Source organism: Calonectris borealis, chromosome 1 (genome assembly GCF_964195595.1).
Source record: "Calonectris borealis chromosome 1, bCalBor7.hap1.2, whole genome shotgun sequence".
In the NCBI taxonomy this organism is placed as follows: domain Eukaryota; kingdom Metazoa; phylum Chordata; class Aves; order Procellariiformes; family Procellariidae; genus Calonectris; species Calonectris borealis.
In genome coordinates this window covers 906,414-933,508 of record NC_134312.1, presented here as the reverse complement: position 1 = coordinate 933,508, position 27,095 = coordinate 906,414, and the positions used below count along the sequence as shown (strand labels likewise).

At 68.1% G+C, this 27,095-nt stretch overlaps 1 protein-coding gene across 1 annotated transcript in view; it reads right to left on the bottom strand.

Moving 5' to 3' along the window:
- Positions 1-22,645, bottom strand: part of SND1 (staphylococcal nuclease and tudor domain containing 1) — a 138,017-nt gene extending 115,372 nt beyond the window's left edge. Inside the window, exons 1-10 of the mRNA XM_075141220.1 lie at positions 22,506-22,645; positions 17,837-17,986; positions 16,386-16,506; positions 13,116-13,194; positions 10,148-10,308; positions 9,834-9,925; positions 9,065-9,223; positions 8,515-8,621; positions 8,182-8,272; positions 2,064-2,177 (exon numbers count right to left, since the gene is read on the bottom strand). Coding sequence (XP_074997321.1) covers positions 2,064-2,177; positions 8,182-8,272; positions 8,515-8,621; positions 9,065-9,223; positions 9,834-9,925; positions 10,148-10,308; positions 13,116-13,194; positions 16,386-16,506; positions 17,837-17,986; positions 22,506-22,580 — 1,149 coding nt within the window. The 5' untranslated portion in view covers positions 22,581-22,645. The remainder of the gene's footprint in view (positions 1-2,063; positions 2,178-8,181; positions 8,273-8,514; positions 8,622-9,064; positions 9,224-9,833; positions 9,926-10,147; positions 10,309-13,115; positions 13,195-16,385; positions 16,507-17,836; positions 17,987-22,505) is intronic.
- Positions 22,646-27,095: the final 4,450 nt, after the last annotated feature.

The window sequence follows — 27,095 nt, the reverse complement described above, 5'->3', positions numbered from 1 at the left end:
CTCCGGGCAGCTTCGTGCGTGGCGGCGGGGCCGGCAGCGAGCCTGGCAGCCCCCAGCAGGCGGGGAGAAGGCAACCGCCCGCACGCGGGGCCGCAGCGCCGAAGCAAGCACGGGATTTTGCCAGGGGAGCCGGCAGCGCGGTGGGGGGCAGCCGCCTTCCTGCAGTCTCCTTGGAGACCACGACCGCTCCGCAAAGAAACCGCGCTCCTCCCGGCAGCGCCGGGGGGCACGAGGGAGCAGGTCCCCCCCGCCGGCACCGGCAGCCGCTTTGCAGCCGCCCTGCGCCCTCCCCGCCGTGCAAGCATGCCGCTTGGCTCACGGTGGCTGCCGTCCACCCGGCGCTGACGCCAGAGAAACAGCGGGAAGAAGAGGCTAATCTGGGAAGTTATTCATAATTCAGTGCGTACAAAACAAGGCGGCATCCTCGGAGGGAGGAATTTCCAAATTACCATTCCCACAGCAACCCGGGCTCTGCCCCTGCGCGCACCAACAGCTCGGGGAGCCGCGGCACGCGGTGCCGTCGCCCACCAGCGCGGCGAGGCCAGCCCGAGCTGGCGCTCAGCACATCGGTGCCGTTCGGGGAAAAAAAACGGCCCTGGAAAAGGCGGCTTTCACGTAATCCTGGGTGAAGGCTGGCTTTCTGCTCCCGGCTGGAAAGCCCCCCTCCGGCTCGCCGGCGGGAGCACCCCTCGCCATCCCGAGGGGGGCTGGATGGGGAGGTTTCTGCTAGGAACAGTGTGGGTGCTCGGCAGGCGTCTCAACAACTCTTGGGTGCATCAACCGTTAGGGGGGAAAAAAATAAAAGAAAAAAGCAGCAAGCAGATCAATCGCTGCCCTAAGGAGCTTTTGGGTGGTTTCAGATCAGTTGCCGCCAGAAGCCGGGCAGTGCCTGGCTCCTGTGCCCACGCCGCAGGTCACAGCCCTGCCGGCAGGTACCGGCTGCCCCCGCCACCACCCGCTCCGTGCCGAGAGAGGGGCACGGGGATCAAACGGGCGTCCCGGCTCCCGGCCCAGCAGAGGTGCTTTGAGGGGAAGTGAAGGGGACTCAGCGTGCGACCTGCGGCCACACGGCAGAGCTTATTTTGGGCGCTTTCATGTCACTGCCGAGCGCAGTGCCGAGGTCCAGTGCACGCCGGCTTGCAAGATGCTCAAACCAAGCACAGCGGAGACCAAACTGTGCACGAACAATGCGGCGTTTTCTAAAGACTTCAGTCTCTGGAATTTCTCCATTAGATCCTGACGCTGAAGGTCTCCGAGAGTCAGACCCCAGCATCCCTTCGAGCCGGAGGACAGAGGAGACAGGGAGGAAGGGGGAAGCGCTCCCCGTCCCCAGCCAGCCCCGCGGCGGAGGGGAGAGATGCTCGGGGCAGCACGGCCGAGCACCTCGCTGAACGGCACAGCGGGGAGGAAAAGGGAAACCAAAGGGCCTTGCACACTTCGCACCATCTCCAGCAGCCCTGCAGCCGCCTGCTTCTCCCCCCAGCGAAGGGCAAGATCAGGCCGCAGGGGAAGGGGAGGGCAGGGCTGCCGCTGCGAGCAAAGGAACAGCCCCAGTCCAAAGCCCGCGGCTGGCAAAGGACCCAAGGATGCCGAGCAGCAGCTCCCCCGCTGCTCGTGTGCCCGTCCAGCAAGGGGCACCAGGCGCAGGGACGGGTCACCCATCCGCCAGCACGTCCCCGAGCAGCAGCATCCACGGCCCCACGCCCTGGAAACGGGGCTCCCCCAGCTCCCCAGAGCAGAGAGCCGCAACGGCACCCGCAAACAGAGGGGGAAACTGAGGCAGGGGATGAGGGAGGCATTGGTCTCCCTGCAGCCATCAGGGTGCACGCTCAAACCCTCCCCAAGGCCTCCTGCATCCTGTGAGATGGGGCTCCCTCAGGAACGAAAAGGGGGTACTTGGCAGGGGGGGTCAGGCCAGATAGAAGAGGAGCCTCACGGGGAGGGGGCTCCATCCAGGGATGGTCACAGACACCCGCGACTGCTGCCCAGCAGAGATGCTGCACCGCTGGGGAGCGGAGCAGAGCACCCGCGGCCACCTCCCCACCACACGTCCCCACGGTTACCTGCGTGCTGTCCCCCTCCAGCCGGGGGGGTCGGATGCTGGACAGGTGAATGGTTTTGTGGTCCCCAGAGTTCAGCTTCACCACGATGGCGTCCGCGTTCAGCACCTGCATCACCTGGGGAGGGAGAGAGGCCGAGGTGAACACCGTGCCCGCAGGCAGCACGAGCCCCGCAGCCGGGCACCACCGCGACACTGCCCAGGCTCTGGCACGCACCCCCGGCTTCGGCCCCTGGCAGACGGCACAGGATGAGCGGCTCCAACCCCATCCCGGGTGCCCGCTGGGTCACTGGAGCGAACGCGGCTGCCAGCGCGTCCACGGTCCTGCTGTCCGAGCCCGGGGAGCTCAGCGCTGGTCAGAGCCCTGCAAGGTCCCCGGACGGTGATGCCGCAGCACACCAGCACATCACCAGCCGCGTGCTGTCCCGTGCTGGGGCTCAGCCCCGCGGGGTTTCACTCCAGAAACAAAACCAGAGAGGGGACTGGACCACAGGCATCGATACCGGACAACGGACGTAGAGGAGGGAGCAAGCACAGCCCGCGGCGGAGACTCTTCCACCTCACCATCGTGCAACAGCATATCCTGGCCGGTGGCTCTCCACGCACCCGGGGAGCAAATTCATTAGAATAACTGGTGGCAAAGGCAGGCGGGGCTGCGCAGGCAGGCGGAGGACAGCGGGGCTCAGAGCACGCTGTTTTAATCTTCTCGGTTTTCATTAAACGCCGCTCTCCAGCCCGGACAGAGCGGCAGCAGGCAGAGCAGGACAAGGCACCCGGGTATTCCCACTGGCAGGGCACGGACCTTCCCCTGCCCGCTCCCAGCACAAACCCAGTCCCCCCAGTCACACCAGGGCAAAAGGTTCCCGTTGTTGCTCATCCATGACGAGCCCGGGGAGCCCAGCCAGAGCTCGGGGAGAAGCGGAGGGAGGAGGGCACAGACTTGCCCCCCTTGCAGCACTTTTTGCCCCAGCAGGCACATCAGTCCCTCAAAACGTGCTTAGCCAAAGGGATAACAGGATTATAGGAATTAAAATTGAAGCAGACACCCAGGACTGCCAGGGCTCCTCTCGGCACAGCAAAGCCCCCCAGGGGACGTCCCTACCCCCGGATTCGGCCTCTCCTGGGACCCAGATCCTTTGTTTTTCGTAGGCAGAACCGAGCCCAACGCAGTTCACATGCTAAATGGAGTAATCAAATCTCATGCTTCAGGGCATCCTCAGCGCTGGAGGGGTCAGGACGGGACCCCAGCAGCGCGCTGGGCATCCATCCCTTCCCTCTCGCAGAAGGCTTAGAAAAAGCAAGACGTGAAGCTACTGCAGCCAGGGGAGCTGCAGGTCAGATCCGGGGGCAAATCCTGCGCTACGTTACACATCCATCAGGCGCGCTCCGCACTCCCGCCTCGGGGCTGCAGGAGCGGCCGTCAGGTCTCATTTGCTCGCTGGCAGGAGGTGGCGGCGGGGCAGGCTCGGGCCGGCAGGCAGCCGCGAGCTCCCGGCACCCCGGCCTCCGGCACAGCCCGGGTTACGTGCAGGGGCCAACAACTGGCACCGGGGACTCGCCAAGCCCCTCCGGCCCCGAGCATCCCCTTCCCGGCAGGAATTAACTTGCAGGGCCCTTCGCCAGGCTGACCCGGCTGCGACAGGTCTCTGCGGGGGCATGGGATGCTGCAGGACGTGGTCCCTGGGGCCGGGACACCCAGGGGCTGCAAGTCCCAGGTGGGACAGGGCAGGGCGACAGCAGGAGCCGAGGGTGATCCCTGGGTGCCCACCCCTCCTCGGGCACCCACTCCCCTCCTCCAGGCAGGAGCCGCAGCCCCAGCTCGGCAGCATCGCCCCATGCAGGGAAGCGGCAGAAGGCGCTTTGCAGCCCCCTCCCCAGGGACCCCGCGGGCGGGAGGGGGGCACGGTGACAGAGGTGACAGCGGCAGCAAAACTGGAGACAGCACGGCCTCAGAGGCTGTGCCATTTTTCTTGCTAACAATTTCTCAGCTTGCTATGGCCAGCGTCCTTTATCCAATATTTATTGTGGCTTCACCTGCCTCAGAAAGGCACTTTGATAAACGGATTGAAACGATTTTTTTTTTAAACCTCCGCAGCTGCTTCTTGCAGAGCCTGCGTGCTCTGGTGCCGCTTCCCCAAAACCCCCCCGGGACACAGCCTTCACCCCACGCCCAGGCTCCTCCAGCCGGGGCGCACGGAGGGGGTGATGTCCCTGCGGGCAGGTGGGCTCCAGCGACCCAGCGCCGAGCTTGCCACCCTCGCCCCCATCACCGCTCCCCTGGGGCAAGAAGTTCAGAGCGGTGCCTTGTCGATATTTTTCATGCGAGAAGTTTTTCTCACCGAGAGCGCCGATCCCAGCAAGGTTTCCAATTTTCCACCCCAGGGCTTTGCTCACCCTGCGCGTCTGCCCCTGCCACCGGCTTCGCCCCAGCAGCTCCCCTGGGTGCTCACGGGGCCGGGGACCCCCGTGCCTGGGGACCCAGGGGCCATTCCCCCAGCTCCCCGCAGCTCCCCGGGGCAGCCTGCTCCTGCCTGCTGCGCTCCCTGCCCGGCACTAACGAGGGCAGCTCGTTAGATCTGCCGGGAGACAGGGAGAGGCTGCTGCCCAGGGAGCATCCCCGAAGCCGGGAGCAACCTCCTGCACCCTGACTTTGCAAGACAGGGACGTTGGCACTTTGGGAGCTGGTGCCCAGCACTGAGAGAGGGGCCAGTGCTGCCCCCCAAAGAGAAAACTGATTTTTGAGGGGTTTTGGCAGGGCCTGGCACTCAGCTCAGCAGGAGAGCAGCTCCCGGGCTGGCTCTGGCAGGTCCCACTGAGATGATTTGGCCACAACGAAGGCTCCAAGCATTTTGCAAAGGGGAAAAAAAAAAAAGAAAGACACGGGCACAGCTCATCCCCAACCGCCTCCTCCAGCCTGCAAAGTGCTGGAGTCGGTGCCTGGCAGGAGGCGACGCACAGCCCGGCCAGCGAGCCTGGACGCGGCCGAGGGGCTGCCCACGGAGCCCAGCGCGCCCCGGGCGAGCTGCTGCTCTCACCCACCCCCCCGAGCCCGAGGGGGCTGATCCTGCCCCGCAGCAGGGAGATGGGACGCCCCAACCTCGCGCAGCCTCCGCGCCCCACGTACAAAGCTGTAGTATAAACAGCTTTTGGCAGGGGATAGCTTTCAGCGTAATGTATTCAGCTCTAAGCAGCACCGTCCCAAATTCCTGGGTGCTCTAAGACGAGCTGACGTAGGGAATTCAGGAGAAAGCCTCCAGCCTCTTCACATTTTTATTCCACCACTTTTCTTCTTGCCACTCACAGGCACCAAATCCACAACTGAGGCCAAGCCTTAATTTCTCCCCAAACCAATCCCTCTGCTCAAAGCACCGGCAGCTGACCGCGACGGCAGCAGGATCCAAAATTAGCCGGAGCCGATTTGCCGCGGTTGCTCAACAGTGCAAGGACAGGTTGGGATCTTCTTCCTCCTCCTCCTCCTCCTCCCCCCGCCACCCCCCGGCAGCTCCTACGTCAGCTCTGCCGCTGCAAACGAGCACCTCGGCGTTCTGCCGAGCACGGAGGCGGCTTCAGTGCTGGAGCAATCGCTGCCTGCCCGCTGCCTGCCTGCCCGCTGCCTGCCTGCCTGCTGCCTGCGGGTGCTCAGACCCCTCTGCAGGGCGCTGGGAGGATGGATGGGGGCCGGGCACGTGCCCAGCTCTGGGTTCAGCTCTGGCACTCCGAAGCGTGCAGGCATTTGTCCTGATTTTCCCTGTCACTTGCAATTCCCGAGAAGGCAAGAAGACCAAAAATTGACACTGCAAAACCGACAGCGCCTGGGGGGGCTTCAGCTGACAGCTCCCTAAATGCCGATTCGCACGGGCCTGCATAAAGAGCAGGTTTTAACCGAAGGCGGAGAAATTCTGCGTCTCCTCCCCAAGAAGCAGGACGGCATCGTGGTGTTCACTGCGTTTGGGGGCTCCTGCTGCAGAGCCAGGGCAGCCAAGCCACGCCGCAGCGGACCCCAGGCTGCAGCCAGCCGGGGGGCCGAGTGCCCCCGGACTGGGGGGGACCCCGGCAGAGCAAGGGGCTGTGCCCAGAACCGGGGGGCCATCCTGCACGCTCTGCCCCGGGACCCTACGTGGGATACAGCCTGCACATTGGGGTCCCGTCCACGGCACGGGGGTGGATTCCCACCGCTCCCGGGGGGACGGCTGCCCCGTGGCAACGCCCGGCACAAGGGCCGGAGATGCCGCTGAGCCCCAAACCCGCCGCAGACACCTCTGCTGCCTTGCCGGGGGGCTCGGGACGAGAGACCTGCCTGCCGCAGCTCTCCGCCAGCCTCCCAGCCCGCACACGAGCTACTCAACAAAATAACGGGCATCTTGGAAATGCCAGGAGCATCCACCCGCCCCCTCCACCAGCCCTCCGCAAGCTGCTGAGCAAAGCATGACTAACGGCCCCCGTGCCGGCTCCTGGCGCGGGCTCCGGCGGCAGCCTCTGCCAGCGGCAGGATGGCGCTTCCGAGCGCGCCAGCGCCTTCGCTCGGCCATCCCCGTGCCCGCAGAGGCGTTCGCCCAGGTGTTATTTCTCACCGCGACAGCAGCACCTTGGGTAGGGACCAAACACGGTCCTTGTCCCCAGGGACGGGCTCTCACCTCCGGCCTCCTCGGAGACCCCTGGGCTTGGCATTTGGGCCACGTTCATACGCCACTCGAAGAGGAAAAGCCCAGCCAACCCTTCACCGCCCGCGGAAGCTGGTGGGGAAGTTTTTGGGGACCTCCACTACTGTATCTGAGCTGACAAAGGGGCAGTTGCTGAGAAGGGCGTAATCCCAGAGTTAACGCACGAGCCAGCACCTCCCCAGCCTCATCCCCCAGGACGGGAGCCGCCGCACAGATCCCAGTGACAGCGCCGCACGGATGAGCTAATTAAACCGGCTGCACCGTGCGGCTGAGACGGGACCAGCCGCAAGAGCTCCTGGCTTTGCCCTGCCCGGCAGCTCCAGAGCTCCCCCAGCCAGCGCCCGGCCCCGCGTGCTCTGCCCCAAGCCCTGCTGCCGCCGCCCCGGTTCCCCCCGCAGCCGGCAGCGCCGGGGCAGCCAGCAGGGAAGGAGCAGCCCCCCAGGAGCAGCCCGGCTCACGCCCGTGCCTGCAGGACAGGGGTGTCGGGGCACGACCCTGGCAGGGATGGAGCCGCTGGAAGGATGCTCCGGGGCAGGATCCGACCCGGGCGCGGGCGGAGCGCAGGGGTTAAGCTGACTTTCCAAGAAATCCGGCTGCTGCACATTTCCCAGGGTTTCCACCGGCACCGAAGCCCCCGGCTGCTGCGCTGGGCGCGCCGGCAGCACCATCTAGCGGGGCCGCTCCCCCGAGCGGTGCCCGGACCCCCGCGCCCTGCCGCAGCCCACCGCCGCGCTGCCAGCCGGCCCAGCCCGGGCGAGACGCTCCTCCGCAGGGATGCCCACCTGGGGCCGGGGCAGCGCCAGGTCAGCCCCACGCAGCTTCCCCCGCGTCCTCCCTTTTGCATCGGCTACGCTCTCCGAACCGTGCCAGGGCAGGGGGAGCCACGGTTTCCGTGCGGCAGGAACGCGGGCACCGCTGCAGTGGGGCATCCCGGGAGCTGCTCTCCCACACGTGGGGCTAGCGAGGCCCTGGAGCTGGGCCAGCCGCTGCAGGGAGGTGCCGGCCAGGGGCCCTGCCCCACGGAACCCCACGGCTCCACAGCAGCGATCCCCGGGATTGGGGCAGGGGCTGCGCCTGACACCGCGCTGGAAGCGCAGGCAGGAGAGGGAAGGAAAACTCTGCCCAAACAGCCCTCTGCAGGCAGGGGAGCGGCGGGCAGGCTGAGAGCATCCCTGCGGCACCCGGCCAGCTGCAGCGAGGCCCCAGGGCACCCACCAGCCCCTCCCCACGCACCGTGGGCCCTTCCCCTCCCCTCCGCTTTGTTTCACCTCGTCCCACCCCAGGCCTGCCCGAGATCCCAGCGCGCGCCCGGGCGGCCGTGCACCGTGGTCCGTGGTGGGGACGCAGCAGAGACGAAACCCTCGGGGGTTCGTCCGAGCACACGCAGAGGCGGGCAAGGGCAGCCGGGCACCCTGCCCTGCGCCTTCCACATCGCCTTCCTTCGCTCTGCCAGCCACTCACCTTGGCTACGAACTGCTTGTCCTTCTGATCCAGGTTTGCCGTGGGGGCCACGTAGTCCCTCCAGATCCTCAGCTTGCGCTCCTTGGCGAACCTGGCGGGGGGGGACAGGCGTGACGCCGGGGCAGGCATCCCCAGCAGGGACGGCCATTAAATCGTCCAGCAAAGCCCTGGCAGAGGCAGCGGGGCTGGTGCAAGGAGAGAGCGCATCTACCTCCCGCCCGGGAGAGCACGGGGGTACCCCACACGTGGATGGGGAGAGGGGGCTGGAGTCACCCCATGGGTGCGGCTCGGAGCGCGCCCACCCCAGCACCCAGCCCTGCGGCTCGGACTCACCTTTCGGCCGCGCGCAGCTTGTCTGCGCCGCGGGTGTAGACGGCGATGGACCAGTCCACGCAGCGGGCAAAGCCCTCCTTCAGCAAGAGCTCGGTGATGTTCCCGTTCTACGGAGAAGGGGAGGGGGTGCGCACTCAGCTGCGGGGGACGCGGCATCGACATCTACCCCGGGCCCCCGAGGAGAGCCTCGACATCTACCCCGACCTGTCCCTGCCCCGCTGCGAGGGGGGAGCTCACTCGCCCTGCTCAGCCCCTTAGATGTCACAGGTCCCCAGAGAGCCCCGCAAGGCCTGGCCACAGCGCCCAGTGCCCCCGGAGCTATTGGAGGCCATCCCAGTGATACCCACGGGGCTCTGCTCTCCTCGTGTGCTGCTCAGATGGACCACGGTCTCCCACATCCACCAGTAAAGAGCCCACGACTCCCCGCTGCCCTGAGCCCCCACCGGAGGCACCTGGACCTTGCAACCACCTTCAGCATCTCCAGCAAGTGATGACCAACAGTCCGACAGCCCGCCGGGACCCTCTCCCACCCCTGGCCAGCCCCACTTGCCGGGTGCAGGATGGTGCCCAGGATGTTCTGGTTGTGGCAGCTCTCCAGGACGATCTGCACGTCCCTCTGCAGCAGCCGTGACTCCGTGAAGAACTTCGCTTCGGCCGCAAACGGCTCGGGGACTTCGGGGGCGTCCGCCTCCCGCTTGAACGTGGGGCACTGTGGCAGAGGGGGGACGGTCAGGGCCCAGGCTGGCCCCTAAAACCTTGGCAAGGGGGTGGGAAAGCTCCCTGGGGAGGAAGGCTGCACGCAGCCCCCGTGCTCCGGCTGTAGCTTCTGGGAGAGACAGGCTGGGGGGCTGCACGCACCGATGCTTTCACGCCATTTTGCGGCGCAGGGACGACCACTCACCAGGAGCAGGGGACCCCTGCAGGGTGTCTGACAGCCCAGAGCTCGGGCTGCTGCCAGGCCTGGCAGCGCGGAGCTGGTACCCACCTAACCCAAACCTGTGCCCACCCCCGCAGGGACGCCCCGCACCGGCACGCACGCAACCACGGGCTGCAACCAGCCCGTTACTGGAAGGTGCACGCAGGATGACACAGCGGGCAACAAGGCAGCTGCGCCCCTGCCTCCGCCCCTCCCTGCCCTGGTCCCGCAAGTCCGGCAAGCGGGCAGGTATGGGTGCAAGCCCTGCACACTTGCAGCAGTGCCGAAAGGCGCCGGGGAGGATGCACGACGAGTGACAGTGCAAATTCAAGAGGGAACTCGCTGCAAAGAGGGCTGCTGAGCGCGCCAGCCTGCGGGGACAGGGCCAGCAGCCGAGCCTCACCTTGATCCCCGAGAGCATGACGGTGACCAGGTAGTAATCGGGGAGGAGGAGGGCTCTCACCACGCTGCCGTCCCGGACGTGCTCTATGATGGCTGCGGAGCGAAAGCAGAGAGGTTGGTCCTGCTGCGGAGGGGCTCGGCGGGAGGTGCGGAGCCGGAGCCAGCTCTCTGCGGTGAGAGGGCGCTGGGAGCAGCACCCAAGCAGCACGGCGCGGGCAGCCGGCCCCGAGGCCGCGGGCAGGCAGGCAGCAGAGGATGGAGGACAGGGGTGACCCCAGCGCCCAGCAGCGAGGGCCAGAGTTGGTGCCAGCTTACCATTGACTGGCTTCTGGTGCATGGAGTCCACGAAGTGCCGGGGGTTTTCGATCGTGTACTTGAGATCCCGGATGGTGTGGGAGCCCGTCCCCTCACTCCACATCCCCTTCTTGGCACTCTTGGCCTGCTCCTCCAGCTCCGCCAGCCTGCTCTGCTCCGGGCTGCAAGGACAGGACGAGACGGAGTGAGGCCAGGTCTGGGGCAGGCAGGACGCTGCCGGTTCCTGCATGTTTTATCACCGGGAACATCCATCTTCCAGGCCCTTCTCTGGATGCTTTAGCGATTTGACCGCTCACGTCTAGAAAAGGCACCGCCTGGGTGAGCTGGCGAGCGATGCTTCGTGCTGCTGACAGCCACGCACAGTAAATCAAAGTAAGTTTCTCCGGCACCACGGCACAGAGGCTGCGCCATCCATGTCCGAATACCCGCCGCTGGGAGCCCCACCTCTGACAGCCGGGGGAGGTTTCGGCCACGCAACCCCTTCAGAGGCTGCTCTGGGCACCGCGATGGACAGGCAGCCCCGGCGAGACGGGGCAGCGGCAGCCCCAACTCCCGGCGTGGCAGAGCTTTGGGAGAGGAGGGACGGCAAGCCCGGGCACGCGGCTCACGTGCCGCACCAAACCACAGACCGTCCCCGGTCCTGCGCACGCAGAGCACAGAGCGGAGCAGCAGCCCCCTCCCAAGGCCGATGGCCAGCCCTGCCACGTGCTGTCATAACTCATTAAACAAAGTTGGTGATATTTGTGGTCTAGCGTTCTTCAGCTCAGGGCAAAGCTGCAACCTGATGAATCCCAAATTACCGCAGAAGTGTCCAACCCGAGCAGCTGACAAGTGAGTGGCTGAGAACCACCTCACGCAGCCATTAATTAACGCAGCCTTTGAATTAGGAGAGCAAACATGGAGCAGCAACGCGCTCCAGGCGATATTTAATTACAGGAAGCTCAGTCCCGTGCTAACTGCGCTGCACCAGCCCCGTCGCGCTGGTGACGGAGCTCGTGGCAGCGGCATCACGCAGCCTGGGGGGCTGCATGTCCTGCTCCCGCACCGTCATCGCGCGGGACAGGGTGACCGGCTTCCCCAGGCGCGCTGCCCACCGGGTGCACTTGCAGGAGGAGGTTGAAGGAGCGGAGCAGCAGACCCCCGTGAGCCTGAAGCCATCAGAAGGTCCCCGTGGGGCTGCCCAGGTCCCACAAGCAGCGGACAACAGCACCCAGCCTGCACCCTGTTTTCCTTCCCTCCGGCACAACAGGCCGGTCCAAAAGCGCCTGAGAAGTCCCAGGCAGCAAATGCACGGGGGACCTCGGTCACCTCTCCAGCTACAGCAGGCGTGGAGCTGCTCTGCCCTCCTTAGCTGAGCCACCACACAACCGTCCTCCGATGGGATCAGCGGCACGGCGGCAGCCGAGGTGCTCCTGCGGTAGAGCCAGGGGAAGGGGCTACACGGCCGGGCGAGGGGGCTTCGGCGGGGAAGGCTGGCTGGAAAGCGGGGACGAGCGCAGAGGAACCAAGCCAGAGCTGAGGTCCTGCCTGGCCCATCACCCTGACTTCCAGGCGCCGAGGGGAGCACCAGCCCCAGCACCAGCCGTCCCTACACCGTGCCAGCACGGCTTCCCGTGGGTGTCACACGGCCACCAGCCACGAGCGGTGGCAGCCAACATGGCCCGGCTGCTTGCAGCCAACTCTGCGTGGGCTCACGGTGGGCACAAGCCTCCGCAGGGCCCCCAGGGGACATTTCCAACGGGAAGCAGGAGAAAGTCAAAAACCCCAGGGGACGGGCAGGCAGAGGCTTTCCTCCTTCACCCACGTCCGCCGCTCCAGAACGATGCAGGAGGGGCAGAACCAGGACAGGGGGCAAGAGCCGACTCGGGCTGAACGCCATCGGTCCTCGCCAGGCTCCACCGCCGGTGCTGCACCCGCTCTCCCGGCAGCTCCTCGCCCTGGCCCCGCAGGCTGGCGGCTTCTGCAGCCCCTCCAGCGCAGGCGCAGCGGCTTTCGTGCCTCTCCCAGGCACCACTGCCCTGGGGTGGTCCCCGACCGTGCCAAAGCAGAGCCACTGAACAATGCCAATGGCACCCAGAGCCCACCAGCACCAGGCAAGGAGCACGTTGCCCGAGGGCTTGGGACAGGGACCGCGTCCCCAGGCAGGCAGCAAGCAGGACCCGCCGGCACTCGAGGCTTCAGCACTGGCAAGCCTGGGCATGAAATAACCCATCCCCGCCCTTGGCAATGCACGCTCCATTTACTCAACGTACCTGTTTACAGGCTGCGCTACCGAAAACACTGGGTGGAAAGCATCCAAGTGTGCCAGGAACAGTTTTAGGAAGCGACATGGGCAAGCTTCCAGCCCAGCAGGCGCTGGGATGGAAATAGCGTCCGACCGGTATTTATAGCAGCACCATAGAAACAACTCGCACCCCTGGAACAGGATAGCCGGCGCCCGGGGCCGTGCACGGGGATGCGGGCATGCTGCAGCCGAGGCCAGGCTTCTCCCTTGCTCCAGGACACGATGGGGCCAGGGCAAAGCGTCGGCATCAGCTCCAGTGGCATTGGCACAGGCACCGCCCCGACGCAGGGCGAGGGGCAGGAACATCACAACATCACCTCTAGCATGAATTAAAGCACCTCTGCCACGCCAGGCGTTATCTTCCAGCAACCAAGAGCTTCAGAAGATTTTCTGCTCTGCAGCCCAGGGCCACAGCTCTGGTGCTTCAGCATCCAGGGCAAGGAGACGCCCGGCTCCCCCTCCACAACCCTCAGCACCCCAACCCTAAAGACAAGGGGTCACCGTGCTGGGATACCGATGCCTGTGGAACCCGGGCACCGCAGAGAGCCCTGGAGCAGGGGCGGGTGCCCGGCCGAAGCCGAGGAACACAACGGCTCCGCGCCCGGGTAAATAACCGCAGAGGATCGGTGCGGCCGCGCAGCGCGGGCTCACCGGGGCGGCGCAGGAACGCAGCCGCGTACGTACTTGTTGGCTCGGATCCCTTCCCGGCGGGAGGCCAGCCCTTCGGCCACGAGGGACTCAGCAATGTTCTCGCCGCTCGTGTCTGCGGAGAGAGGAGGAGAGGAGTCAGTGAGACGAGCCGCCAGCGCGCGGGGCGGCCCGGAGGCACGCAGACCTCGGTCCTGGAAGGCGCTCCCAAGACGACTCCAGCTAACAAGTTGCGGAGCAACCCGGGAGCAAAAGGCTCCCGTCAGCCGCCCGGTGTCCCAGCAGCACGTGGCCTTCACGATGCATCGCGCGGAGCAGCCCAGGGCTCTCCTGGGGACAGCGTTTCCCCCAGACCAGGGCTAGGCAAGTGGGAAGGTGGCACGTTGCTCCGACGCACGCCGGGCTGCAAGGCGTGCTGTCACCCAGGACAGTCCCCGTGGGAAGGGGATGTCCTCAGAGGCAGGCGATGCCCGCCCAGCACCAAAGGGGCTCTCTGGATTTCCAGAAGGCTGCGGTGGCAGCTCGACCTGCAACGGCCACCTCTGCACAAGGTATCCTGCCTCTGCAGAAACATGGGAGCCAGAGCCCCCGGGAAGGCGGGGGGCAAACGCCACGGTCCGGGGGGATCCCGGGCCAGGGAGAACGGACAAACAGGAGGATTCGGGCAGAATCCCCTGGGAGAGACCCCCGGCTGCCACGCACAGGATTGCACGGCCCCAAGCAGCAGTGAGGGTGGCTGGGGGGGGTGGGGGGGGTGTAGGGCACTCCCCACCCTTCCCCCAGCACCTCTGCTTCAGCTCAGCCGCCACCAGCACGTGACAGCAAGCCCCCACCCCTCCAAAGCCCCCACCCCTCCAAATCGAAGCCGAAAGCCTGGAGCCGCAGACAGCTGCTGCGTCGCTGCCAGGGAAGCTGTCGCAGCGTTTCCATATTAATAGTATCTAAACCTTGACAAACTTCATCAGGAAACATTTTATGCTTCATTTCTCACCTCCGCGGTGTGACAGGCTGGGATTTAACAATAAGGACGACACCTACGCGGGAGGCACAGCAGAAGAGTCCTTAACGTGGCAGACGACAAAGCTGCAGATGACGGGGAGGGAGCACTTTACTGACCGCGGTGTCACCAAACAACAAAACCCCTTTCAAGGTTTATTTGTTGCAGACAAAGCCATCGGGACCTGCCGGGCTTCCTGCCGAAGGATGGCCCGCGGGGCGGGAAAGCAGAGAGCAGCAGCTCTCCAAAACTATGATCCCCCCCTCCGCAGCCCACCCCAAAGGGCTTCCCAGTCCCCCAGCCCACGAGCTAACTGGAAGCTCAGGAACGAGCATGGAGGCAACTTCGACATCCAGTTATTCGTCTGTCTCGGGGGACAGGCGCAGGCTGGCAGCACGTAGGGCCCTGCTCCCTTTCTCGCAGCCTGGGGACTGAGGGGGTCTCACATTCCCGTGCTGGCGGGGGACCCCAACAAGGACACGGGAGATGCTGGCTGGAGCACGCCGGGATGCAGCGGCGATGGGAAGCCAGCCCTGGGTCACCCTCGCAGCAGCTACAAGGTGCTGGTGGAAAGGAGGTCCAGGCGGGGCTATTGCCCACCATGGGCTGTGCTGGCCCTGGCCATGTCCAGCTGAGCCTGAAAACCTCCGAGGACAGAGCTCCAGCCTCCTGCACGGCTGTGAACCCACCCGCTGATCCTCTGCGGCGGGAGCAGCAGCGATGCTGGGCTTTCTGGCCATGCAGAGAGCTGACGGCTGGCAATCCTCGTCCTGCCCAGCCACAGGCAGCGGCAGCTCCTGCCGCAGACCCAGAGGCAGCCTCTCCCCCAAATCGCGGGCCACCTCCTTTCTCCCTGGGCCTCCATGCAAACCCCACTTGCTCCATTTGTGCCGTGCTGCCTCGGGACAAACACCGGTGAGCAATTCCCAGCCGTTTGCTGCTCAAGCCAACCTCCCGCTTCCACCGCAGGAAAGGCCCCGAGCACCACAGCGACGCCGGGATGTGCATCCGGAGACAAGGATCCCTCACAGCACCCACTCACCCTCTCCAGTCGGACCCTGCACGGCCGAGCCACAAGCAGCAGAGTCTGCAGGGACATGGGGCCGTGGGCACCGGACCCCCCCAGGGGACGCAGACCCAAAACTCAGCAGCCCCCGAGCTCCTTTACAGCCCCTGGCACGCGCTGGTCCTTCCCTCCTTCCCCCAACCGCAGCGAGTTACCCCGCTGAGCCTCCCACGGGAGAGGAGGCTGCCAGGGAGCCTGGCAGAGCCCGACCTACACCCTGGTCGTATCCCAAACATCCCAGTTGTGGGGCTGTCCCGGCTCCGCACTGACTCTCCGGTGAGCACAGAGGTGCACGGTTCGCTCCGCGCATCTCCTGCCCCGAGCCAAGCCGGTGCATCCATCTGCCCCAGTAACGCCGAGCCGGGCAGCACTGGAGGACAAGCTGGGTCCCGGTGAGCACCCACTTCCCAGGAGCCCACCCGCATCGAGTGGGTCTCGTCCCCCTTCTTGAAACCCGAGGGCACGGCAAGTCTAACCAGGAGCTAAGCCCAGCAGAGCGGCGCAGCCCAGAAGCCGGCAGCAGGACGCGGTCACCTCTGAGCCACTTTCTGTTCCCGTTACTCTCACCAGACCAGGCAACGGCTGAGGGCTAACCGTGGGGAGCGAGAGCCCAAACCCTCATCCACCAGCGTGGCTGGAACCAAAATCACCCGGCAGAGCGCAGTCCGGCGTCGTGCTCGCCACGAGAGGGGACCTACCCGGAGCCAAAACCCACCTGCGCCAGCACCAAAAAGGCCACCCCGCCCCAGGCTGCTCCGAGCCGGGGAGAGTGCTGCCTGCCGGCATCGCGCAGCCTTTGGGCTGAGCGGCTTCGCTCCCGGCACTCCGCCACGTCCTCGGGGGCCACAGGCAAGCTGGTTCCTTTTGGGAGATTTCAATCAGCCAGAGATGAGCAAGAGATTTATAACGACGAAAAGGATGGCAAGGGGAAACCTGTGGGAATTCACCTAACGCCGCAGACTGCATCCGTGTGCCGCCGTGCGTCAACCAGCGGCTGCAGCTCCAGAGAGCGCGGCCGTGCTCCGGCTCTGCGCAGCCCCGCAGTCAGCCGGGACTGTCGCCGGGGCATCGCTCCCCTCCAAAAGCTGGTGCTCCACCAGAAAGTGGCCATGCATCCTTCCGCTGCCGACACTGCATCCCAACCCACCCTCTCGGACAGCAGCTCTGGCTGTGAGCACCGCACGCTCCCGCCGCGCGCTCCCCACCAGCCCTTTCGGTGCCCGACAGACCCCTCTGCGCTCACCTTTCCCCAAGTACACCATCCCGTACTCCCGGCCTTGCGGGGTCTTGTACTCCACCGTAAAGCAGACCTCCTTCCCGATCAGCTTCTTCCGCAGGAACTCGCGAGCCGGGAACCCCCAGGGCTGGAGGGAAAGAAGTCGACGTGAGCCGATGGGTCAAACGCAGCCGGGGAAGCCCGGAGCCTCCCCGCACCGGGGGACTCGCGCGCTCCTCCACGTGCGCTGCATTAGTCCAGGACCGCGCTGGAGTCTGCTTGCAGCCCACGAGCTTGCAGAGGAACCGACCCTGTTACTCCGCAGGAGGAACACCCCCTCTCTCCCCCTCCATCCCTCCAAAAGGGGTCACGGTTGGTTTTCCAGCCGGCCTCGTGCTCCCCGAGCACAGCCGGACCCGGTCGGCCGAGCCCGGGAAGGCTCCTGGGGCAGAGGGAGCCGGGCTGGAGCTGCGGCGACACGGGGGGCTGGACCAGCCCCAGCGCCCAGGGACACGGCGGGGCTCCGCCGCCTCCTGCCCAGGGCTCCCTGGTGAAGGAGCGGAGCGGGACCAGCGCAGCAGCCGTGCCTGGCCGGGAGAAGGGGGCTCTCGTGTGCCCCCCCGGCACCTCCCTGCACCGCGGCACGAACGCAGCGGAGCCCCGGCGAGCTCAGCCCCGCTCCACCGCAGGAGGTGGGTGGGGAACGCGGTCCGGAGGAGAGAACATGACGTGCTCATAAACAATTAGCAAACCTGACAGGCATAATTTTTTAAAAGAGTGACATTTAAAGGCTGAAGCAGTGTTTAGAAGACAAACTCCCCAGGGAGAGCAATTAGCTGCCAGCGCTCCGCACCACCCCCGGGGCTGGGAGGATGGGTGGCCGGGGCCGGGCTCCCTCCGACACAAACCCGCCGCTCCCAACCACTGCGCCCCGCTGCCGGTACAGGCAGCCCTGCCTGCACCCAACCTGCCAAAGCAACACCCCCGTTGCCTCCCGTGCCCCAGCGCCGGGGCAGGCAAAGCCCCGCAGAGGAAGCGTGGAGGCACCACCGGCTTCCCCTGGTCCTGCAGACCCTGCCCAGCCGCGCCTCGTCCTCGCTAGCAGACGATGCCTGCCCTGTCCTGAGTACGTGTGCGACCATCGCAGGGCGAGGAAGGAGAAATCTGCCCCAAAATCCACACTGGGGGGCTGGAGCAGGGAAAGGATCTCTGAAAGGATGACTGAAGGCACTGCTTCACCCTGCAGCCGCAGCACCCCGCACGTCCCCGAGCCGGGCAGGGGGACAGCGCTGGCGAGGAGGGAGCTGCCTGCGCCCCACGGGACAGGTCTGGGAACGGGCAATGCCTCTTGCGATGGCCGAGCCGAGGGTGCTGCGGTCTGCAGGGCTGGGCCAGCAGCCTGCAGGCACCCCGTCCAGCTCAGCCCGTGACCCTCGGGGCAGGGGGGCTGCACGGCACCGCTCACGGTAAGCACCCACCTCGTCCGGGGTGTCCTTGGCATCCGGCTGGCCCGCGGCGGCACGGCGGGCGAGGTTGCCGGCCCGGATGTTGCTGAGGTTGATCTGGCGCTCGGGGGGCGGCCCGCCTCGGGGCTGCCCACGGACGATGATGGCGCAGCCCGACAGCACCTGCGGGGAGGCAGAGGGGTTACAGGGGGTCCCCCGGCCCCCGCAAAGGGGAGCAGCCGGGAGGCTGGGGAGGAAGAGGTGACAGAGCTGAGCACGCAGGCAGGTGATGCTGCGTGGACAGACAGACTTCCAGGGATGGATCCTGCCCCAGGCAGGGCATGGGAGACTTGGCACCCCCGGGCACAACTTCTCATGGGCAGAGTCAGGAGTTGCCCCAGGTTTTCTGCTCGGAGATGCAGGATGGAGCCACGCTCCGCACCCCGCACCTCCACAGCGGTACCTGTCAAACGTCCCATCCCTGCCACAGCGCAGCACGACGGCATGCGAGGGGATCTCAGCGTGGCGGATCACGCAAAGGACTTGGCGGATCGGGATTTTACTCCCAGCGCTGACCCATCAGATGAGCCCAGCCGGGCCACTGCCGCTGCTGCAGGCTGGGAGCCAGGAGCACGGCTACGCTGGGCAGTGCCGTCCCATCCCATCCCATCCCATCCCATCCCACCCCACCCCACCCACCTCCCAGGGCTCCGGCAGCCCCACCGCTCCCCGCCGCCGCAGGGGGACCCCCGTGTTCGGGAGGGCACGTGCCCGCAGCACCCCGAGGGGCTCGGCACGGCACAGGAGGACGCAGGCAGGGAAAAGCCGGCACCGGCGCTGCCCCAGGGCAGCCCCCTGGGACAGGGCACGCAGAGGGGGAACGTGCCCGCAGCCGGCACAGAAGGACGCTGCTCTGGGCACGAGGGTTTTAACTGCCCGGGCTGCGCCACACGGCCTCGGCGAGCTTACAGGGGCGTTAGCGAGGAGCACGCTCAGAGCAGAGCCTTCTACCTTCCGTGGTGTTAAGAGCTTTACCGGGGGATCTGACCCGCCGGGAGCGACGGGGCGGCAGGCACCGGCGATGGGCTGGCCGCACCCTGCGCCCATGGCCGGTGACCTCAGCCAAGTGACCGTGTCGAGGCAGCCAAATAAACCCGTACGGGGTAAACTGCTGGGAGAATCCCCAAAAACCACAGAGACCCACACTGGACCTCTCCTCCTTGCACCCAAGTCGTTACAGTAACCGGCATCATCCTGCCCTGCAAAAACCCCAAGGTTTCTCAACGGCTCCGTCCCCGTGCAAGACCCCAGGCCACCCACCCGCCAGCCACGGCATCAGCAGGGCCAGCTCCAGCCACCGAGCTGGGCCCCCGGCCAGGCAGAGCAAGCGTGCCGGGGATCACCCTGTTCCCGTTTAAATCAGCACTGGCCCCCTGCACGTGGGATTGATGCTGCTGAAGCGCTCGCAAAAAACCTCCAGGTCGGATTTCAGCACGTGCCCTGGCTTGCTGCCCTCCCGAAATCCCCACGGATGCTCACAGCGCATCCCAAAGCCAGAGGACTCGTACCCTGTCACAGGAGCCGGCCCAGCGCCAGGGACACCGGCTCGCACCGAGCCTTGCCGAAACAAGCCCTGCCGCGCCGACCCCAAGGGTCCGGTCACACCGCAGCACCAGGCTCGCTGCCCCACGCCGCCTCTTGCGCGCCGGGACCCACGGCAGAGACAGACGCGCTGCGCCAGCTACTGGGAACCAAGCTTCAAATTAAGCCCGAGCCGCACACAGAGCGATCCCCCGGCAAAGGCTCAGTGCTCGATACTTAAGGACTTAGAGGTTTCATCACTGTAATTAACCTTAATCTTTAATTTATAGGGCATGAGGAAACAAGTCTGATGCTGTAACTGTTTTATCCAATTACCAGTACGAACCCTGGATCCCGGGAAGGGGACGGGTTCGTTAGCGGAGCAGCTCTGTGCTCCGTGGGTGCACGCAGTGCTTCGGGGTGGGCACGCAGCCACCCTCCCCGCGCCCCCCGTCCCTGCCTGCGGAGCGGCCACACCGCCTGCCCACCGCTCCCCGGTCGGGGAACCACAGGCACCGTTATGGGCAGCGGCTTCTGGCCCGGCTCGGGCAGCGATGGGACCGGGAGTGTCCCAGCATCCGAGCTTCACCCTCCCAAAGGCAGCCCCGGCCCCGCCGGCCAGCCCAAGCCGTGCTCTCCTGCCTGCACAGCAAAAGTCAGCCCAGGCACCCCGTCAGCCCGGCCTCGTGCTCCGGCCAGAGCCACCCGGGCTTAAACCGGGCTGCAAAAGCTGTACGGGCGACGCGAGGAGCGAGCGCAGGCTCAGAGCCGACAGCGCGATGTGCCGTGCCCCGGCCTTGCCGCGTCCAGGGACGCGGGTGGGACGGAGCCGGCTCCTGCTGCAGGAGGGGAGGGCACCGGGGTCCTGCCGGCAGAGCCGTCGGCCAGACCGTCACGTCCAGAGCTGCGGGGCGCAACCGTTAACAACTGTCGCAGGAATGGGAAGGAAGGGGATGAAAAGCGAAGGCGGGGTCCCAAGGCGCTGGCAAGGAGAAGGGCAGCCGGGCGCTCTCTGCTTCCCTGGGGACTCACCAACGTGGGGTGCCAGCTCAGCTCCAAGCCGGGGGTCCCCGTGCTGCCGGCCAGGGCCGTGCCACGCTGCGCTCCTACCTGCCCAGCCCCCAACACCCCAGAGAAGAGCTGGGCCCCGACATGCCCGGCTGCCCTGAGCCCAGCCATACCTCCCCCAGGACCCCGCGTGCTCCCCCAGCTCCTCAAGCCCCCCAAAAAGGAAGAAGCCTGTTGCTGCCCCATCCCACCCCGCAGGGCAGAGCCCCAGCCCGGCTCCTGCTGCCTCTTCCAGCCGGGGGGCACCCGGCAGCTGCAGGGCCCCAACCCCCATCGCCTCCCTGCTCCTGCCCCCCCATCCTGCTCCGCTGCGCTAGGACGAGCCCCCTCCCCGCTCCCAAACTTTGGAGGTGCCAAAAAATTCCCCCAAACTTTCAAGTTCAAAAAGTTGTGATGAGAACCACAGCGAAGGACGCGGCCAGCACCACTCCGGCTGGCCCCGCGGCACCACCACGAAGCAGAGCAGTGACCGCCGAGAGCCAGGGACCCCCACCTTCCCGGGGTGCCCCCTGGGCAGGGATTTTGGGCTGGCTGCCCCGGAAAGGGAAGGGGGACCATGGGGCACACGCCGGGGGGGACGCCCTGGCCAGCAGCTGGGGTGCCTGGCCAGCAATCCCGCAAGCATGGGGCAGTGTGTGGCCCCCGGGAGCCGGTGCCCGCCGGGCACGGCTGCCTCTCAGCCAGCAGACACCAACCGTCCTGCCCAAAATCACGCCGTGGATCCGCATCCCCTCGGATGGAGCCAGGCACGAGCGGCCAGGTGAGGGTTTTCCCTGAGCATCCCAAGACCTGCTCGTCGGGCACGAGATGGCAGGAGGCGGCGGGAAGGGCTCCCCACCGCCGGTGAGCTAAAGCACGGGGCAGGCAGCGTCCCCAGCCTCCGGCAGCACCAGCCCTGTCCCCTGCGAAGTGACGCCCCGAGCGAAGGTCTCGTTCTGAAGGCAGCGTTCTGCAGACCAGGGGAGGGGGAGGGTCACCTGCAACCTCGAGAAAAAAACGTATTTGGGCACAAGAAAAACCCGTGTTTGGGCAACGGGACGACGACGCAGGCGCTGGGCGCTGCAAGGCGCCGTTAGTGGCCAACGGGCTCGAAGACGGGAGCTGGGACCGTGCTGGCGCAGCACGGCCAGCGAGGGCAGCCGCGGGGGCCGGGGAGCAGCAGCCTGCGTACGAATCCTCACCGGGGCGGGGGGACATGGCAGGTAACGGGGAGGGGCAGAAAAAGCACCTGGAGGGCACGGGGAGGGGGGGGGGGGGTGGACGCGGTGCCAGGGCCCGATCCCAGCGGCAGCGGCCGGACCCCGACCTTCGCCCTCCAGGTGCTGGCAGATGTGGAGACCCGACGCGGAGGGGCCCGGGGACCCCGTCCCACCGCTCCCTCCCATGGGGACACCACGGGCACGGGAAGAAGAGGAGGGAGAGGAGCAGGTAGGGCACCCCGAGACACGTCCCAGCCCGCCGTGTCCCCACCGCACGTCCCCGGCTCACGGCACCGGGGGATCCCGAGCTTCCCCTGGGCTGTGGAGGCTTCAGGGTCGGCAGCAGAGCGGGGCCACCGGCCCCCCGGGAGAGCGCTGCCCGGCCAGCCCCGGCACGTCCCGGGTGCCCGAAAGCTTTTGCTGCCCCGTCCCAGCAGCCGGGATGGGGGGGCCCTGCAGTCCCCCGGGCCGGCCTTGCCCCCGGCCGGGCTGAGGAGCCCCGGGCACAGCCCCCTCCAGCACCCCCCGCCTCGGGGGGGATTCCCGAGGTGCAGCGAGGGGTCCCCGGGCTGCCGGGGGGGGACACCAGCACCGGGGCCGCGGGGCGGGTGGAAGCCCGGGCACGGCACGGGGCCCCGCGCACGGGGAAGGGGCCCGGGTGCGCCGGAAGGCCGGGGCCCGGGGCGGCGGGGCAGAGCGCGAGGCTCCGGGAGGGGAGGCGGGGACGGGAGGGGGGGCCGGGCACCGGCGGGGGCCCCGGCAGGCGGGGGGGGGGCCGGGCCCCGGGCCGGTCCGGCGGGCGCACGCGGCGGCGGGCGGAGCGGAGCGCGCGGAGGCCCGCGGGGAGCCCTTACCATCTTGACGATGCCGCGCTGGACGGCGAGGGGCGGCGCGGAGCCGCCCTGCCCGGGGGCGGCCGCGGAGGCCATGGCGGGGCGGGGGCGGCGGACGGGGCGAGCGCGGACGGAGCGGACGGGGCCCGGCGCGAGCGCGGAAGGGAGCCGCGGGGCGGGGCGGAGGGGGGCGGGGCCGCGGCCGGGGGGGAGGCGGGGCCTTCCCGCCGCCCCGCCCCGCCGCCCGGCTAACGGCCAACGGGAGGCCGCTCCCGCGGCCCGCTCCGCCCCGCCCCGCCGCGCCCCGGCCAATGGCGGCGCGCGGCGCCGCAGCACCGGCCCGAGAGGCCGCTGCGGGGTGACGTCAGGGGCGGCCCCGCCCCGCGGAGGGGAGGCGGGACTTCCGGGGCACGCGGCGCCAGGGACACGTCGGCAAAGGGCCGCCCGGGCTCCCACGTGGCCTCCCGCCGCGCCGTGCCGTGCCGGGGGCGGGGCCGGGCGGGGCCACGCCCCCTTGACGTCACCACCCACCCCGCGTGCGTGCAGCGCCGAGCACCGGTGGCACCAGCGGGGGGGGGTTAGGGGAGGGGGATCCCCCAGCACAGCCCCACGGGGGGGTCAGGGGAGGGGGATCCCCCAGCACAGCCCCACGGGGGGGGTCGGGGGAGGAGGATCCCCCAGCACAGCCCCTCGGGGGGGTCAGGGGAGGGGGATCCCGCAGCACAGCCCTACGGGGGGGGTCAGGGGAGGGGAGTCCCCCAGCACAGCCCCTCGGGGGGGTCAGGGGAGGGGGATCCCGCAGCACAGCCCCACGGGGGGGGTCAGGGGAGGGGAGTCCCCCAGCACAGCCCCTCGGGGGGGTCAGGGGAGGGGGATCCCCCAGCACAGCCCTACGGGGGGGGTCAGGGGAGGGGGATCCCCCAGCACAGTCCCACGGGGGGGTCAGGGGAGGGGGATCCCCCAGCACAGCCCCACGGGGGGGTCAGGGGAGGGGGATCCCCCAGCACAGCCCCACGGGGGGGTCAGGGGAGGGGGATCCCCCAGCACAGTCCCACGGGGGGGTCAGGGGAGGGGGATCCCCCAGCACAGCCCCACGGGGGGGGTCAGGGGAGGGGGATCCCCCAGCACAGCCCCTCGGGGGGGTCAGGGGAGGGGAGTCCCCCAGCACAGCCCCTCGGGGGGGTCAGGGGAGGGGGATCCCGCAGCACAGCCCCACGGGGGGGGTCGGGGGAGGGGAGTCCCCCAGCACAGCCCCACGGGGGGGGTCAGGGGAGGGGGATCCCCCAGCACAGCACGGGGGGGTCGGGGGAGGGGAGTCCCCCAGCACAGCCCCACGGGGGGGTCAGGGGAGGGGGATCCCCGAGCACAGCACGGGGGGGTCGGGGGAGGGGAGTCTCCCAGCACATCCCCACGGGGGGGGTCGGGGGAGGGGAGTCCCCCAGCACAGCCCCACGGGGGGGTCAGGGGAGGGGATCCCACAGCACAGCCCCACGGGGGTGTCAGGGGAGGGGGATCCCCCAGCACAGCCCCACGGGGGGGTCAGGGGAGGGGGATCCCCCAGCACAGCCCCACGGGGGGGTCAGGGGAGGGTGATCCCGCAGCACAGCCCCACGGGGGGGTCAGGGGAGGAGGATCCCCCAGCACAGTCCCACGGGGGGGTCAGGGGAGGGGGATCCCCCAGCACAGTCCCACGGGGGGGTCAGGGGAGGGGGATCCCCCAGCACAGTCCCACGGGGGGGTCAGGGGAGGGGGATCCCCCAGCACAGCCCCTCGGAGGGGTCAGGGGAGGGGAGTCCCCCAGCACAGCCCCACGGGGGGGGTCGGGGGAGGGGAGTCCCCCAGCACAGCCCCACGGGGGGGTCGGGGGAGGGGGATCCCGCAGCACAGCCCCACGGGGGGGTCGGGGGAGGGTGATCCCGCAGCACAGCCCCACGGGGGGGGGCAGGGGAGGGTGATCCCGCAGCACAGCCCCACGGGGGGGTCAGGGGAGGGGGATCCCCCAGCACAGCCCCACGGGGGGGGTCGGGGGAGGGGGATCCCCCAGCACAGCCCCACGGGGGGGATCAGGGGAGGGGGATCCCCCAGCACAGCCCCTCGGGGGGGTCAGGGGAGGGGGATTCCCCAGCACAGCCCCTCGGGGGGGTCAGTGGAGGGGAGTCCCCCAGCACAGCCCCACGGGGGTCAGGGGAGGAGGATCCCCCAGCACAGCCCCTCGGGGGGGTCAGGAGAGGGGGATCTCCCAGCAAAGCCCCACGGGGGGGCTTAGGGGTGGGGGTTCCCCTTCCTGGCTCCCTCTTCACTCTCCCCATCAGCAGCCCTGGCCCCCCGGGGGTTCCCCATCCCGTCTCCCCCTGCCCCCCCCCGGCACCACCAGCCACACTCGGGTGGGCCCCCCGGTGCCTCCCCCCCCGTGCCGAGGCAGAGCCACGGGGCTGCTGGAGGCTCCTGGCACCGCACACGGCCCGGCAGCTCCTGCCGTCTCCCGAGCAGCAGTTTTGGGGTGAAAGCGGAGGAGAAGGGCGACCCCACCTGCCCCCCGGCTCAGCCACCCCTGCAGGGGGGCTTTTGGCCAGTTTCGGGGTGGCAGCGGCAGGGCCCAGGGCTGGCCGTCATGGCTCGCACCCGTCCTGCGCCCCCCCCAAGGCCACCCTCCACCCCCCTGCCCCGCTGCCCACGGACACCCGCGCCCTACCCGGAGGCTGCAGCGCCTGCGGCCAGCGGCGACCACGTCCTGCGAGGCGACCGGGGGGCACCGGCACCGCAAGGCGAGGTCCGTCAGCCCCGTGGCTTTGGCCATCCGAGGTCACCCATCGTCATCGTGTCCTGGCTCCGGGCTGTCCTCCCACTGGGGACACCGGCACGGTGCGGCCGCCCTTCTCTCCGATGGGGCTGTGGGTACAGACCTCACATCTTTGGGTGACCCCAAAACCCCCCGTCCGGAGCAGAAGGGCCCGGGGAGCGAGCGCGGGGCTGGGACCTGGGGTCACTCCGGCTCTGCCCCAGCACCCCACGTTGCTGCGGGCACGGCACCCAAGCCGGCGGCTCCGGCAAGCAAGCGCCCAGCTGGTGGTTCACGCACGGACAAGCGCTCTGTCCCCTTGGGGGGTGACTCAGAGATGCCCCCAGTGCTTACCGGGCCGGAGACGCCGTCCGTGGCCGTTCCCCAGCAGCAGCTCTGCCCCCAGCACGCCCGTTGCAGGGTCCAGCGGCAGCCCTGCGGCGTGCCCCTCACCGAGGTGCCGGGGCACGTGGGGCGCAGCGCGGGGCAGGGCTGGCTCCTCGCACCCTGCCGCAGCCGCCGCGCAGTTCAGCGCTCGCCTCTGCCAGCTCGGAAACTGCCAGCCCGGTGCTGAGTCGTGTCATTTGTGGGTGGTGGAGAATTATTACCCTCTTTTTGCGTGGTCCAGGCAATTGCATCTCTCTGCAATCCCCGCTCCGGGGAACGGGGACGGAGCGGCACCGGCTCCCCTCATCGGGCTGGCGGGAGCGGCTGCTGCTGTGACAGTGGCCCCGTGTCCCACCGGGCAGCCGGACCCCGTTGCACCGGGTGCCGAAGCCCCCCGAGCGTGGGAGGGAGCCCACCCGCGGCGCCTGGCCGGGCTGTCCGAGCTGCTCTTTGGAAGCGTCTCCCTCCCGGCCCCGGGGAGCGGGCCCCGGCCCCTGGTACCTCGGGGGCCACGTCGGTGCTGCGGGGAAGCCCCCCAGCAGAGGTGCGAGCTCATCCCTCCGTCCAGGCTCTGCCTCCAGCTGCGAGCTCCCGGCTTCGGCAGCGCTGCGGCACCCCGGCGCTCCTGCCTCGGGAGCCGGGATGTGCCGGGCAGGCGATGCCGGATGGCACGGACACCACGGCTTGTGTGCCCTGGCCGGGCTCGGCTGCCGCGGGGGGGGAGGCAGCAGGGTCTGCAGGTCCCGGCATCGCCCCCCCACAGCCTGCGGGGAAGCGGGTGCACCGAATGCATCGGGGCTCTGCGGGGGAGGCTGGCCCCTGCCTGCGTGTCAGGGCCGTCCCGCCGGGGACCAGGGCTGTGCCACCTTGCTGGCATCTTCTGCCTGTTCAGGGCACATTTTGCCACCCCGTGTTAATGATGTTCCTACACGCGAAGCCCGGCAGCAGCGCAGCCTTCGGCCCCTCTGCCGGGGCGTCCCGGGGCCCCGCTCCTGGGGTTTCACCCCGGCACCGCGCTGCCCTTGCCGAAGTCTCCCACCCCCGGCTGGGCTGGGTGGGCGGAATCCTCCTCCTGGCTCGCTCCCACCTGCCGCAGCCCTCCACCGCTTTTAATTTTCTTGCTCCAGCTCATTTTATGATAATTTATTTCTTTGTTTGTTTTCTCCCCCGTTTTCTTTTTAATGTTTTGCGCCGTGATTCATGGGCACCGGGGTGAGAGCTCGCACGCGAAGGGCAGGAAATCATTTCCTCTGCCCAAAAACCTGGCCAAGCTGCTCCGTTACCCTGATTTACGGCATTTCTGGGCCCGCTCCTCGCCGTGCCGCTGTCCCGGCTTGCGGTTGCATCCCGCTGGGCTGTGCCGGGGAGGCGAAGGAGCACGGTGTGTGCTACAGCACCGGGTCCGGCTCTCGTGAAGGCATCTTCAAGCCCTGAGATTGCCTCTT